The 16,020-nt window shown below is 40.9% G+C and overlaps 1 protein-coding gene across 23 annotated transcripts in view; it reads left to right on the top strand.

Moving 5' to 3' along the window:
- The window catches only part of FRY (FRY microtubule binding protein), a 611,006-nt gene that overhangs the window by 306,888 nt on the left and 288,098 nt on the right, over nt 1-16,020 (top strand). For all 23 annotated transcript variants that reach the window (XR_004966082.1, XR_004966083.1, XR_004966081.1 and 20 more), the window contains one exon: nt 15,161-15,300. Coding sequence is in view for 20 of the 23 variants with exons in the window: in XM_036299692.1 (XP_036155585.1) it covers nt 15,161-15,300 (140 nt within the window). In the remaining 3 variants the exon portion in view is untranslated. The remainder of the gene's footprint in view (nt 1-15,160; nt 15,301-16,020) is intronic.

Below are 16,020 nucleotides of genomic sequence, written 5' to 3'. Positions count from 1 at the left end.
TGGAAAATATGTGCCTATGGAGGAAAAGGGGCTCTTTTTTTAATAATTAGATTTTTTTTTTAAATTTAAAAACAAAGCTAAGGGTGACTAAGTTCATAAGGCAGGCTGAATGCAATAACTTATTTATTTTTAAATTATATTAACCCATAACCAAAGATCATGGACAATTTTGTGTAGGTACATATAACCATAATTATAAGAGATAGAACATGAAATAAGGCTGTCAAGATAGAGAATTTAAGGGGTACAGTAATAATTTTGTTCAATCTTAGAGGTTCTTTTAAAGGTGACAGTGGAAAGTCCTATTGACATGAAGCATGTCAGCTCCCATCGTGCTGGTTTCCTGCTTTATAAATGGAAGTTAAACCCAGCCTGCTTAGCTCCAGAAATATTTTAAGTCAACTAAGGTTTTCTATCTCTTCTGCCACCTCCACTGCCATGCCTGGAACTGCTGCAGTAACTCATTCTATTAAGCATGTGTGTGTATATTCTCCTAACTGCCTTTATTAACACACCCCTTTGGTCCAGCCTACACATTAATACTAGATTAACCTCTACAAACACCATTTTTATGGATGGATTTCCCATTGAAAAAATATGTAGGGACCTCCCATTTTCTAAAGAAGAAAATTGAAATTTTTCAAACTGGTATTAAATACATTCTATAATTTTGGTCCAACTTAAAATTTTCAACATTTTTTCCTTCCACTCAGGTATACCAAAGTTCCTTCACCAGACAGATTCTTTCAGTTCACTAAAAATTTTCATTAAATTCATTATTATAATTATTATCAACAAATAATTATTTTGCAACTTCATTACCAGGAGCTTTCCTGCCTTGTGTCTGCTTAGTTTCTTTCTTGACTTTCATCTCAAATTTCTGCCCTTTCTAAAAGAGGCCCAGGTAAAATCCTACCTTCATTTCTCTTTAACTCCCAACTGCCCTCTCCCTCTAGTGATATGTCCCTCCTGAGAACTCCTGGTCTCAGTGTGCACTATTGATATGCTGGTGTGTTTACTCTTTTCTGTATGTGTATACTGATATAGTATACTATACCAAATTGGGATCACATCAATTAAATTAGTTTCCATTCTTTTTTCACTTAATATATCATGAACATTTTTATGTCAATAAATACTTTTGGAATGTGATTTTCATGGCTTCATAGATAATCTACATCAAATTCCACATTGTATTAAGACATTTACATACAGTTGGACATATAGGTTGTCTCCCTTTTTTCCCCTTTTTTAAAGGTATTTTTATTGATTTCAGAGAGAAAGGGAGAGGGAGAGAGAGATAGAAACAAATCAACGATGAAAAAGAATCACTGATTGGCCGCCTCCTGCACACCCCCTACTGGGGATTGAGTCTGTAACCCAGCATGTACCCTTGACTGGAATCAAACCTGGGACCCTTCAGTCTGCAGGCTGACACTCAATGCACTGAGCCAAATCAGCTAGGGCCTTTTTTTTTTCTTTAATAAGTAATGCTACCTGAACATTCTTACTCATCTCACATTATGTCCTTGAGATAAATTCCTAAGAGTGGGCTTATTTTTTTTTTTTAATATATTTTATTGATTTTTTACAGAGAGGAAGGGAGAGAGATAGAGAGTTAGAAACATCGATGAGAGAGAAACATCGATCAGCTGCCTCCCGTACATCTCCTACTGGGGATGTGCCCGCAACCCAGGTACATGCCCCCGACCAGAATCGAACCTGGGACCCTTCAGTCCACAAGCCGACGCTCTATCCACTGAGCCAAACCAGTCTTGGCAAGAGTGGGCTTATTGAGGTTAGTTTTTACTAGGTTCTTGATAATTATTTCCAAATTATCTTCCAGATACATTTTGCCAATTATTTTTTTCAATCAGCATTGTATAACATATCCATTTTATCTACTGCCTCATCAGCACTAGAGTTTATAATTTGCTTATACTCTCTGTTAATTAGGTCATTAAAACTTACCTTATTACAATTTTACATATACTTGTTATAAGGCCTTTATCAGATATGTTTGGAAAATATTTTCTCCCCATCTATGACCTGTCTTTTGATCACTTTCTTAACAATGTCTTTCTAAAAGTAGAAGCTTTTAAGTTTGAGACTTCCAATATAGCAGATTCCATGGACTTTGCTTTTGGTATCATACAGAAGAAATCCTTGCCTAACCGAAAGTCACAAAGACTTTCTCCTATGTTTTCTTTCAGAAGATTTAGAGTTTTAAGTTTTATACTTGGGTCTATGATCCACTTTACGTTAATTTTTGTATATAATATGAGATATAGATAGAGGTTCATTTTTTTGTGATAATTAATAAAAGAATAGGACTCTTAATTGATAGTGTGTTGTTTAAAGAAGAGGAGAGCCTTAGATGGTTGGAAGGATTAATTTCCTCGTGGCTGTAGAGCTCATGGTGACTTTCTTCTTCAAGGCCCTCAGGAGAGTGGAGAGCAACTCTGCTTAGAGGTTTCTATATAAATTGTAATCACAGAGACTGCAAGATAGTGTGAGAGGGAGAGAATGAAAGGAGAGAGTGTGGACATACAGGGAGTGTATATTTGTGGGTGAGGGACAGCTATACTCCAAGGGACTGTTGGGGACTGCTGGACTGGGTTCCCCTGACCAGGTAGCCTCCAGTGCTGCTGAAATCTCTCCCAGAGCAACCAGCTCTGCCAGGGAGACTGTGCCATCTTGAAGGGGAGAGTGGCTTTTATCGGAAACCTATACATCCCGGGAATCTATAACAACACTGCGAACCCAGAAACACTGGATCTCTAGCAGCGTAAATAAGCAGACTTGGAGGAGCTCTCCACCTTCTCAAGGAAAGGTCAGATTTCACCTCGGAAAAGGTGAGGTCTGCAATCCAGGCAGGAGAGAGAAAGGCGCAAATGAGATCTAGAGGTTCGGAGAAGTCTGCGCCCCACAAAACCCGTGACCCTTGGAGCCTGACCCGCAAATGTGGAAGGGGATCCGCAGGGCTGCTGGCAAAAGGGAACTCTAAAAATCAACCCATAGCGGGACTGGGCACAAAAAAGCACCATGAAATTTTACCAGTAAACCGGCTGCTTAGTGCCAGGGGAAAAAAGCGTGCAGTCCCAGAGGATAAAAGTAACAAGTTCGAGCACTTACTCTGGCTCTTTTTTTTCTTTTTAAATCCTTGCTTTTGATTACAAAGCCCAGTACATAGGATCACCCAATTGGGGACACTCTAAGAGACTGCAGGAGAAAGTTGTTTCTGTGGAACCTGGGGATCTGAGCGGGGAGTAACTCTCAGAGAACCAGCTCAGGGGCAATCCATTCTCCCAAACCAGTATTAAGTGCAACAGGGAAAACAAAAACTAAATACTGGCTAGAGAGGACTTATACAACCACAGAGGTCAATCCAGAAACACTGCCACCCAGGGGTTGAATCACAAATTGACCCTTGTGTAAATACAAATAAAGGTAGTCTGAGAAAGAAAGAAATACAGCTTGCTTGAAAATCAGGACTGTGGCTTACAATACAGAGGAGCAGTGGAATGCAGGGAACTTCATACTGTCCTGACTACCTACAGGAAACAGGCATGACGAACAGAACAGTAGAGGAAGTGAATGACTTTCATTACTCTGCATTCTTATTTTTTCATCTTTTACTTAAGAAACTAATTTTTTTCTTTTTTCCTCATTTGATTTTACCTTTTTAATTATTATATTTTTATTTTTAATCAGTATTACTACTACTATTTTACCTTTTTTATTAAAAAAGTACATTTTGTTTTCTCTTTATTTTATTTTGAAATTAGTGTTCTACATTCTATTTTCATTTTTCCTTTAGCATCATTTTACTCTAGCTCATCTTTGCCTTTATGCCAACACTCTTCCTCACTTTTCCCATTTTGTTGTTCTGTTTCTCTTACCCTATTCCTGCTTTAGATTTTACCTATTCCTTCTTTTTACCCCCTGTTAAAAAAAATCACCCTACTTACATATCTTATTTCCAATCCCCTGCTCTAAGTCCATACACACCTCTCTCTTCTCTTTCTTCACTATCTAAATTTTTTTCTTTTTTCTCTCTTACCTTTTTTTTTGCTGTTGTTGTTATTGTGTTCTTGTTTTCTTTTTTTTTGTTTTTGTTATAGGTTTTTGTGTTTTATTTTGTTTTGTTTTGCTTGCTTTCTCTCTGTCCTATTGTTGTTTGTTTGATCGTTGACTAGATTGTTTTTTGTGTGTGTGCTTGTTTGTGAGATTGTTTCTCTTTCCATTTATTTTTTCCGTCTGTTTTTCCTTTCCTTCCTTGTTATTTGTTGTTGTTTGTAGTTTGCATTCATCTCTGGGTGTTTGTTGTTTACATTTTTGGGGATTAGTGGTTGTTCTATTGGAGTATTCTCCCCATATAAATAGTCCCCCCCCCTTCTTTTTTACTTGCTTTCTTTCCTCTCTTACTTTTTTTCCTTTTCTCAATATCACTTTTGCAATCCTTTTTTTTTCTTATCCATAATTCTCTTTTCTCTGGTGGTCACTTTTATTTGGGGTTATTAGTATCGTGAATACATTTGTGTTCAATGCCTTGTGTGTTGTGCCTTGTTGTGTTCTATTTAGTGCCTTTAAATCAATGCAGGAGAGAGAGAGCTACATAACCAGATACCTGGAGAAGAGAGATCATGGGGAGACATAGAAACAGCCCATATATATGAAAGAACAGGAGGCATCACCAGAAAAGGAAGTAAATGACATAGAGGCAAGAAATATGTCAGAGAAGAATTCAGATAACTGGTCATAAGGTGGCTGAAAAGAATGGAAGACTAATTCAACAATATGGGTAAGAACCAAGAGGAAATGAGGAAGAACCAAGAAGAAATGAAAAATGACATTGCTGCTATAAGTAAGTCAATAGAAAGCATCATCAGTAGACTAGAAGAAGCAGAGGACTACATCAATGAGCTAACAGACAAGGTAGGAAAAAATACCCAAGCAGAGCAGCATCTAGAAAAACAAAAACAAAAACAGGAGGAGAGCCTAAGGCAGTGATGGTGAACCTTTTGAGCTCAGTGTGTCAGCATTTTGAGAAACCCTAACTTAACCATACCAGACCTGAGGCCCTGAACCTAACTGTCTCCTATACCTGGGCTCCTGAGCATTAAAGAGAAAAAAACCAACATGATATAGAAAAATGTTAGTTACATGCAAACAAGTGGTTAGAATAAGATGGAACTTGGAGACATTGTAGAAAATAGGTCTAGGCAAAGTACCGAAAATTAGGTACAGCGGTATAGCGGCAGATTCGGAAATTACTAAAAAATCGGTACAGCGGGCTGGTAGGGTTAACTCTGGTGCCGTGTCACATATAGAAATTTTTTGATATTTGCAACCGTTGTAAAACAAAAATTTATATTTTTGATATTTATTTTATATATTTAAATGCCATTTAACAAAGAAAAATCAACCAAAAAAATGAGTTCGCGTGTCACCTCTGACACGCGTGTCATAGGTTCACCATCACTGGCCTACGGGAACTTTGGGACAACACAAAGGAAACAGCATCTGCATAATAGGGGTGCCAGAAGAAGAGGAAACTGAACAAGGAATAGAAAACCTGTTTGAAGAAATAATGACAGAAAACTTCCCTGGTATTGGGAAGAAAAACTCACACAAATCCAAGAAGCTCACAGAGTCCCAAACAAAATGAATCCCAGAAGACCAATGCCAAGGCACATTATAAATAAATTGGCAAACACCAACGACAAAGTAAGAATCTTAAAAGCAGCCAGAGAGAGACAGAAAGTTACCTACAAAGGATCCCCCATCAGACTAACAACTGCTTTCTCAACAGAAACACATCAGGCCAGAAGGGAATGGAATTAAATATACAAAGTCATGCAAAGGAAGGGTCTGAATCCAAGAATACTGTAACTAGCAAGTCTATCAATCAAAATTAAGGGCGAAATCAGAAGCTTCACAGACAAAAAAGGACTAAGGGAGTTTATTGCCACCAAACCAGCAATGCAAGAAATGCTAAAGGGTCTGCTATAAAAAGAAGAAATAGGAAGCGAAGAAGGAACACAGGTGTAAAGAACAAAAATGGTGACAAAGAAGTACCTATCAATAATAGCTTTAAATTTAAATGGATTAAATGCCCCAATCAAAAGACATAGGGTAGCTGAGTGGATAAGAAAACATGACAGACATATCTGCTGTCTACAGGAAACCCACCTCAGAAAACAGGACTCATACAGACTGATGGTGAAGGGATAGAAAAAGTTTTTTCAGACGAATAGAAATGAAAGAAAGGCTGGGGTAACAATACTTATATCTGACAAATTAGATCTCAAAGTGAAGGACATAACAAGAGATAAGGAAGGCCACTTCATAATACTAAAGGGACCAATCCAACAAGAAGAAATGACTATGGTAAATATATATGCACCCAATACAGGAGCACCCAAATACACAAAAAAAACTTCTGGAGGATATCAAGGGAGAGATTGACAACAATACCGTCATAGTAAGGGAGTTTAATACCCCACTATCACCATTGGACAAATCCTCTAAACAAAAACTCAGCAAAGAAACATCAATCCTAAATAACTCACTAGATCAGATGGAATTAATTGACATCTTCAGAACATTTCACCCCAAAGCCACAGAATATACATTCTTCTCAAGTGCATATGGGTCATTTTCAAAGATAGACCACATATGGGGACACAGGCAAAGTCTCTTCAAATTCAAGAAGATAGAAATCATATCAAGCATCTTCTCATATTACATGGCATAAAACTAGAAATCAACTACAATAAAAACAATAAAAAAATAATCAAACACCTGGAGGCTAAATAACATGCTATTAAACAATGACTGGATTACCAGAGAGATCAAAGAAGAAATAAAAAGCATCATGGCAACAAACAACATTGAAAATACAACAATCCAAAATGTATGGCACACAGTGAAAGCAGACTTGAGAAGGAAGTTCATAGCTCTACAAGCCTACCACAAAAAAAAACAAGAAACAATGGTAAGAAGTTACCTAACCCTACAACTCAAAGAGTTAGAAAGAGAGCAACAAGAAAAGCCCAGTGTAAGCAGAAGGAAGGAAATAATAAAGATCAGAGCAGAGATAAACGAAACAGAGACCAAAAAATCAAAACAAAAGATCAACAAAACCATGAGCTTGTTCTTTGAAAAAATAAACAAGATTTGTGAACCTCTAGCCAGGCTCACCAAGAAGCAAAGAGAGAGGACCCAAATAAACAAAATCAGAAATGAAAGAGGTGAAAAAACAACCGATTCCGCAGAAATACAAATGATTGTGAAAAAATTTTACAAACCACTCTACTCCAACAAAGTGGACAACCTAGATGAAATTGACATATTTTTAGAAAAATACAAGCTCCCAAAACTCAACCAAGAAGAATCAAAAAACCTAAATAGGCTGATAAGTACCAAAGAAATTCAAACAGTGATCAAAAATGTTCCAGCAAACAAAAGCCCTGGTCTGGATGGCTTCATAGGGGAGTTCTATCAAGCATCCGAAGAAAAACAAAAGCCGATCCTTCCACTTACTAGTCCAAAAATTTCAGGAGGAAGGCACACTTCCAAGCTCTTTCAATGAAGCCAGCATTACCCTAATTCCAAAACCAGATAAAGAAATGACAAAAAAAAGAACTACAGACTATATCTCTCCCTTGATATCCTCCAGAAGTTTTTTTAATGTATTTTGGTGCTCCTGTATTGGGTGCATATATGTTTACCAGAATCATTTCTTCTTGTTGGATTGCTCCCTTTATTATTATGAAGTGGCCTTCCTTATCTCTTGTTATGTCCTTCACTTTGATGAACATAGATGCTAAAATCCTCAACAAAATTCTAGCAAATTGGATTCAGCAATACAATAGAAAGATCATAACACCATGACCAAGTGAGGTTTATTCCAGGAATGCAAGGCTGGTACAATATCTGCAAATCAATAAATGTGATACATCACATAAAGAAACAGAGACAAAAATCACATAATCATATCAATCGATGCAGAAAAACCATTTGACAAAATCCAACACCCTTTCTTGATAAAAACTCTCAGCAAAGTGGGAATAGAGGGATCATACCTCAACATAATAAAAGCCCTATATGACAAACCTACAGCCAACATCATAATCAATGGATAAAAACTAAAACCATTTCCCCTAAAAACAAGAACAAGACAAGGATGCCCACTTTCACCACTCCTGTTTGACATAGTACTAGAAGTACTAGCCATAGCAATCAGACAAGTAGAAGAAATAAAAGGCATCCATATTGGAAAAGAAGAAGTAAAACTATCCTTATTTGCAGATGACATGATACTGTACATAGAAAACCCCAAAGACTCCATCAAAAAACTACTAGACCTAATAAATGAATTTGGCAATGTAGCAGGATACAAAATTAACGCCCAGAAATCTATGGCCTTTTTATACACCAATAATGAACTCACAGAAAGAGAAATAAAAAAAAAAAATTTCCCATTTACCATTGCACAGAAAAAAACTAAGATACCTAGGAATAAACTTAACCAAGGACATAAAAGACCTGTACTCGGAAAACTACAGGACATGGAAAAAAGAGATAGAGGAAGACATAAACAAATGGAAGAACATCCCTTGTTCATGGATTGGTAGAATCAACATCATTAAAATGTCCATACTACCTAAAGCAATGTATAGATTCAATGCAATACCTATTAAAATACCAACGGCATATTTCAAAGATCTAGAATAAACTCTCCAAAAATTCATCTGGAATAAACAAAGACCCTGAATACCCACAGCTGTCCTGAGAAAAAAGAACAAAGTTGGAGGGATCACAATACCAGACTTCAAACTATATTACCAAGGCACTGTTCTCAAAACTGCCTGATACTGGCACAAGAACAGACATATAGATTAATGGAATAGAATAGAGGACCCAGAAATTGACCCAAGCCATTATACTCAATTAATATTTGACAAAGGAGGCAAGAGCATACAATGGAGTCAAAACAGCCTCTTTAATAAATGGTGCTGGGAAATTTGGTCAGATACATGCTAAAAAGTGAAACTAGATCACCAACTTACACCATACACAAACACAAACTCAAAATGGGTAGAGATCTTAAATGTAAGATGGGAAACTATAAAAATCCTACAAGACTCCATAGGCAGCAAAATTGCAGACATATGTCGCAGGAATATCTTTACAGACACAGATCCTAGGGCAAGAGAGACTAAGGAAAAAGTAAACAAACGGGACTACATCAAAAGAAAAAGCTTCTGCACAGCAAAAGAAGCCATCAACAAAACAAGACAACCCACTGCATGGGAGAACATATTTGCCAATGTTTTCTCCAATAAGGGTTTAATCTCCATTTACAGAGAACTCATACAACTTAACAAAAGGAAGATAAACAACCCAATCAAAAAAAATGGGCAAAGGACCTAAGTAGATACTTTCCAAAGAGGACATTCAGAAAGCCAAGAGACACATGAAAACATGCTCAAAGTCACTAATCATCAGAGAGATTCAAACCAAAACAACAATGAGCTACCATCTCACATCTGTCAGAATGGCTATCATCAACAAATCAACAAATGACAAGTGCTGGAGAGGATGCGGAGAAAAAGGAGCCCTTATTCACTGCTGGGGAGAATGCAGACTGGTGCAGCCATTGTGGAAAACAGTATGGTGTTTCCTCAAAAATTAAAAAATGGAACTGCCATTTGACCTAGTAATACCACTTCTAGGAATATATCCCTAGAAAACAGAAGCACCAATCAGAAAGGATATATGCACCCCTATGTTCATAGCAGCACAATTTACAGTAGCTAATATTTGGAAACAGCCTAAATGCACATCAGCAGATGAGTGGATTAGAAAAACATGGTACATCTACACAATGGAATGCTACGCTGCTATAAAAAAGAAGGAATTCTTACCATTTGCAGCAGCATGGATGGAACTGGAGAGCATATGCTAAGTGAAATAAGCCAGGCAGTGAAAGAAAAATACCACATGATCTCACTCACTTATGGATAATAAAGAACATTATAACCTAATGAACAAAAAGATAGATACAGAGGCAGAGAACCATTGATCCAACTGTCAACTTACAGCAGGAGGGCTGGGGAGTGTTGGGGAGGGGTAAGAGATCAATGGAAGGACTTATATGCATGCTTATAAGCATAACCAATGGACACAAGACACTGGGGTGGTGGGGTAAGGGCATGTGCTGGGGGGTAGGGGAGGCCGGGGGAAGGTCAATGAGGAAAAAAGGAGACATATGTGCTACTATTTGTAATACTTTAAACAAGAAAATAAAATTTAAAATAAATAAAGAATTGGGGATAAGTTTGCCTTTAATGTAATACAGGTAAATTATTGCTACTGATTTGTATCTGGAATCTAATTTGGGGCATATATCAGATTTGTGAATGAATGATTATTGGCAGAAAACCACACATTTTATTACCACTTAGGTTATTTTTTAGGGGAAATAGGTTTGCTTATTTCACCTAAACTATTCATGTAATTGCATTAATTAATATCTTACCTAATAATAGACAAACATGAAAATTGACCATACCTTTGCTACACCCACCAGCCAATAGGATGAGTATGCAAATTAACCAAACAAAGATGGCAGTTAATTTGCATATACAGGTGCCCAGCAGCAATCAGAGCCTGCAATCAGAGCTGAGAGGTCCCCTGCCCAGGCCTAACACCTTGAGGAGTTAGTCCTAGGCAGGGGTGCAGCCAGCAATGGTGGGGAGCAGGGGTGGAGTTAGTGATAGTGGGGAGCTGGGGATCCCTTGCCCAGGCCTAACGCCTCGGCCACAGGCATTAGGCCTGGGCAGCGGCGGAGCTAGTGATGGTGGGGAGCTGGAGCAGAGCCAGCAATCACAGGGAGCTGGGGGTCCCCTGCCCAGGCCTAACAATAGGCCTGGGCAGGGGCAGAGCCAGGTTTCGCAGGGAGCAGGGGTGGAGTTGGGGGTCCCCTGCCCAGGCCTAACACCTTGGTCAGAGGCGTTAGGCCTGGGCAGGGGCGGAGCTGCTGATGGCGGGGAGCATGGAGGGAGCTGGGAATGGCGGGGAGCAGGGAGGGAGCCGGTGATTGCGGGAGCTGGGGTCCCCTGCCCAGGCCTAATGCCTCGGCCCCACACATTAGGCCTGGGCAGGGGCAGAGCCAGCAATCTTGGGGAGCTGGCGGTCCCCTGCCCAGGCCTAATGCCTCAGTCAGAGGCATTAGGCCTGGGCAGGGGCGGAGCTGGCGATGGCGGGGAGCAGGGGCACAGCCAGAGATGAGGGGGAGCTGGAGGTCCCCTGCCCAGGCCTAACACCTTGGTTAGAGGCATTAGGCCTGGGCAGGGGCGGAGCCAGCGATGGCGGGGAGCAGGGAGGGAGCCGGCGATTGCGGGAGCTGGGGGTCCCCTGCCCAGGCCTAATGCCTCTGCCACAGGTGTTAGGCCTGGGCAGGGGCAGAGCGGACGATTGTGGGAGCTGGGGGTCCTCTGCCCAGGACCAATGCCTAAGCCAGAGGCGTTTGGCCTGGGCAGGGGCCATGCTGGCAATTGGTGTGAACCACAGAGGAAACACTTTTTCTGACTGCTCATTGGCTAAGCTCCCTGTATGTCACTGGTAATAGTCTTAGTAACCTGGGTAATAAGAATCCAATAAGGTGATCTAGGGTTTTTTACCACACTCCTGGAGAAAAAAAGGAAGATCCATTGCTGGAGGGCTAAGAAATGTCATACCCTGCCCTAGCTGGTTTTGCTCAGTGGATAATGCCTTGGCCTGCCCACGGCAGGGTCTGGGTTCAATTCTGACCAAGGGCATGTACCTAGGTTGCAGGCTCCTCCCTGACCCGGGCCCAGGTCAGGGCTCATGGAGGAGGCAACCAAAGTGTTCCTCTCACTTTGATGTTTCTCTCTGTCTTTCCCTTTTTCTTCCACGTTCTCTAAAAATCAATGGAAACATATCCTCAGGAGAGGATTAAAAAAATAATAAAGAAATGTCATATCCTATGAAAGACACATCTTGAAAATGCCTAAATAAAGCTGTCATTTTTTCATGGTGAAGGGACTGGAGTCCATGTTGATGAAAACACCTTGGTGGCTGTGGTGACTGGCAGTGGCAGCAACAGCGGGGTAATGGGGCTGGTGCCTTCCCCTGATCAGCCTGGACGCCTACCACAAAGGGAGGCCAGACTGTGGCTTAGGCCCGCTCCCCAAGGGGAGCAGGGAGCGGGCCTAAGCCATCAGTATGACATCCCTGATGGCTCCCAGTATGTGATAGGGGGCAGGCTGGGCTGAGGGACTCCGCCTCTCCAGTGCACAAATTTTTGTGCACCAGGCCTTTAGGATCCTATATAATAAGAGGATAATATGCAAATCAACCAAATGGAATGACTGGTTGCTATGAAGTGCAACGACCACCAGGGGGCAGATGCTCAATGCAAGACCTGCCCCCTGGTGGTCAGCCAGAAGCTGGGCTGATGCTGGTGATCGCAGCGGCGGAGGCGGGACCCCTTGCCCCCCACAGTGCACAAATGTCGTGCACTGGGCCTCTAGTTTATTTACAGAACAGTATTTTTGAGGACCTAAGAAGGACACGTTACTGTCCTTATTAAAGGAAGGACTGTGATAAATAAGAAAACTTCGTTGTGACTGTGTCTTGGATTTATTTGTGAAATAAAAAGATTCTCAGTAGAGAAACCAAGATGGCGGCATAGGTTAACGCCGGAGATTGCTGCCTCGAACAACCACTTCAAAAAACAACTAAAAGATGGAACGGACATCATCCAGAACCACAGGAAGGCTGGCTGAGTGGAAATTCTACAACTAGGAGGAAAGAGAATATCATACCCAGACTCAGAGGAGGCACAGTGCTGAAGTGAAATACTAAGGTGTGGAGTGCACGCGGAGCGGGCTGGAGGCAGATGGCGTGGTTGTTGTTTTCAATCGGGAGGGAGTTTCAGACTCTGAGCTCCAGATCCGGGCAAGTCTCTAGGGACCCAGACTCAAACGGGAGAAGCGGGACTGTCTGGCTTTGGTCGGAACTCGAAGGCAGCTTTCTCTCTGAGGTTTGCAGTGGTAGCTGGGACTCTGTGAGGCAGAGCCCCTAGGGACGGAACTGAGAGCAGCCATAACTGCTCGCTCCGGCCCGCCCTGTAGATCCCCCGGGACCCGCCCCGCCCAAGCCCTGCGCAGAGCCATTTGCTGGATAGCCTCAGGCAAAGGCTAGATTAGCACCGCCCTAGAGATCCAGCACAGAAGCTCCCCCACTGCAGACACAGCGGACTCTCATAGCCAGTTAGCCTGGAGGTCAAATCACCCCCGGTATTTTTTTTTTTTAAATATATTTTATTGAGTTTTTACAGAGAGGAAAGGAGAGAGATCGAGAGTTAGAAACATCGATGAGAGAGAAACATTGACCAGCTACCTCCTGCACACTCCCCACTGGGGATGTGCCCGCAACCCAGGTACATGCCCTTGACCGGAATCGAACCTGGGACCTTTCAGTCCTCAGGCCGACGCTCTATCCAGTGAGCCAAACCGGTTTCGGCCACCCCCGGTATTACTGACAACAATCAAGGCTTAACTATAACAAGACTGCGCACAAAGACCACTAGGGGGTGCACCAAGAAAGCATAAAAAATGCGGAGACAAAGAAACAGGACAAAACTGTCAATGGAGGATATTGAGTTCAGAACCACACTTTTAAGGTCTCTTAAGAACTGTCTAGAAGCCGCCGATAAATGTAGTGAGATCCTCAAGAAATCTAATGAGACCCTCGATGTTATGATAAAGAACCAACTAGAAATTAAGCATACACGGACTGAAATAACAAATACTATACAGACTCCCAACAGCAAACCAGAGGAGCGCAAGAATCAAGGCAAAGATTTGAAATGCTAAGAAGCAAAAAACACCCAACCAGAAAAGCAAAATGAAAAAAGAATCCAAAAATACGAAGATAGTGTAAGGAGCCTCTGGGACAGCTTCAAGCGTACCAACATCAGAATTATAGGGATGCCAGAAGATGAGAGAGAGCAAGATATTAAAAACCTATTTGAAGAAATAATGACAGAAAACTTCCCCCACCTGGTGAAAGAAATAGACTTACAGGTCCAGGAAGCGCAGAGAACCCCAAACAAAAGGAACCCAAAGAGGACCACACCAAGACACATCATAATTAAAATGCCAAGAGCAAAAGACAAAGAGAGACTCTTAAGAGCAGCAAGAGAAAGAAACTCAGTTACCTACAAGGGAATACCCATACGACTGTCAGCTGATTTCTCAACAGAAACTTTGCAGTCCAGAAGGGAATGGCAAGAAATATTCAAAGTGATGAATAGCAAGAACCTACAACCAAGATTACTTTATCCAGCAAAGCTATCATTCAGAACTGAAGGTCAGATAAAGAGCTTCGCAGATAAGGAAAAGCTAAAGGAGTTCATCACCACCAAACCAGTATTATATGAAATGCTGAAAGGTATCCTTTAAGAAGAGGAAGAAGAAGAAAAAGGTAAAGATACAAATTATGAACAACAAACATGCATCTATCAACAAGTGAATCTAAGAATCAAGTGAATAAATAATCTGATGATCATAATAGAATCAGGGACATAGAAAGGGAATGGACTGACTATTCTTGGGGGGGAAAGGGGTGTGGGAGATGCGGGAAGAGACTGGACAAATATCGTGCACCTATGGATGAGGACAGTGGGTGGGGAGTGAGGGCGGAGGGTGGGGCGGGAACTGAGAGGAGGGGAGTTATGGGGGGAAAAAAGAGGAACAAATGTAATAATCTGAACAATAAAGATTTAATTAAAAAAAAAAAGTTTCTCAGTAATTGACAGTGCCACCAAAGCATTTAATCCAGCAATTTGCAACCAGTGTGCTATAAGAATTTTTAAAACATACAATACCTGACTATTTGGTCAGGGGCACTGACCTCTTTTCCCTTAGATTGTCAAATAAAAAAATAACAATAACCAGCAGAACAATAGCCATCCGATGTGAATGAATCAAAAGTATACCTATTTTTTGTCAGATCAGCAAAAAAAATATTTTTGGTTGTGCTGGAGAATAATTAGTTCATGTGTGCCCTGAGATGAAAAAGTTTGAAAATTGCTGCTTTAATCACCTGCTTTTCTCTATAGGTCATCAGCTCAATGAGCTCTCTTTCTGAGTACTGCCTGCCTTCCATTCTGCGCACATTGTTTGACTGGTATAAAAGGCAAAATGACATTGAGGATGAATCACACGAATACAGACCAAGAACAAGCAATAAATCAAAAAGGTACATTTCTTTTGCATAAGGATTTTGAGAATTATGGTTTCTTTTTATTTATTTTTCTTTTCTTTTTTCTTTCTCCCTCCCTCCTTTCCTTCCTTCTTTCTTTCATTTTGTTTAAGAAATGTAAATCAAAATGAGAGTTAAGAGGCATCTAGGTATTCCTGCCTCTTCGCACAGATACCTAGCAGGTGCAGGAGCTCCTTATTTGGCAGGTGGCACATTTGGAAAACTAGTCACTGGCAGCTGTCATAGGTTGAAAATTCATACAGGGCCTTATTTCAACATTGGTGGGGCAAGGTGTAAGGGGCCAAGGTTACCCTCATACCTTTTCTGTGCCCTCTCGCTTCCAATCTACACCTGAAAGCAGAAGGGCTGCTGCTTGCCCTGCACGACACTGCCTGGATGTTTTAGTTCTTCTCAGTAACCTTGAATGCCCAGTGTACTGTGAAAAGATGCTGGGTTGGACATTAGCCATAGTCGTGGAGCTGCCACTAATTAGCCATGAGACTTTGGGCAACTAACCACCTCTTTGTACCTCAGCCTCTTCATGAGCAAAGTGGGGAAGTCAGATTATAGCATCTCTAACTTCTGTTCCATCAAAGAATTTTGTTTATTTGTTATGTGCATTTGGAGAGTAGAACTTGCTGCTGCATGAGTACTTTGGCAGCCACAAAACTTGAAATTCTTATACTGTCCAATGAATATACGTTTCTACAAATTTTA

Source organism: Myotis myotis, unplaced genomic scaffold, assembly GCF_014108235.1.
Source record: "Myotis myotis isolate mMyoMyo1 unplaced genomic scaffold, mMyoMyo1.p scaffold_m19_p_3, whole genome shotgun sequence".
In the NCBI taxonomy this organism is placed as follows: domain Eukaryota; kingdom Metazoa; phylum Chordata; class Mammalia; order Chiroptera; family Vespertilionidae; genus Myotis; species Myotis myotis.
This window is presented reverse-complemented; position numbering and strand designations above follow the sequence as displayed.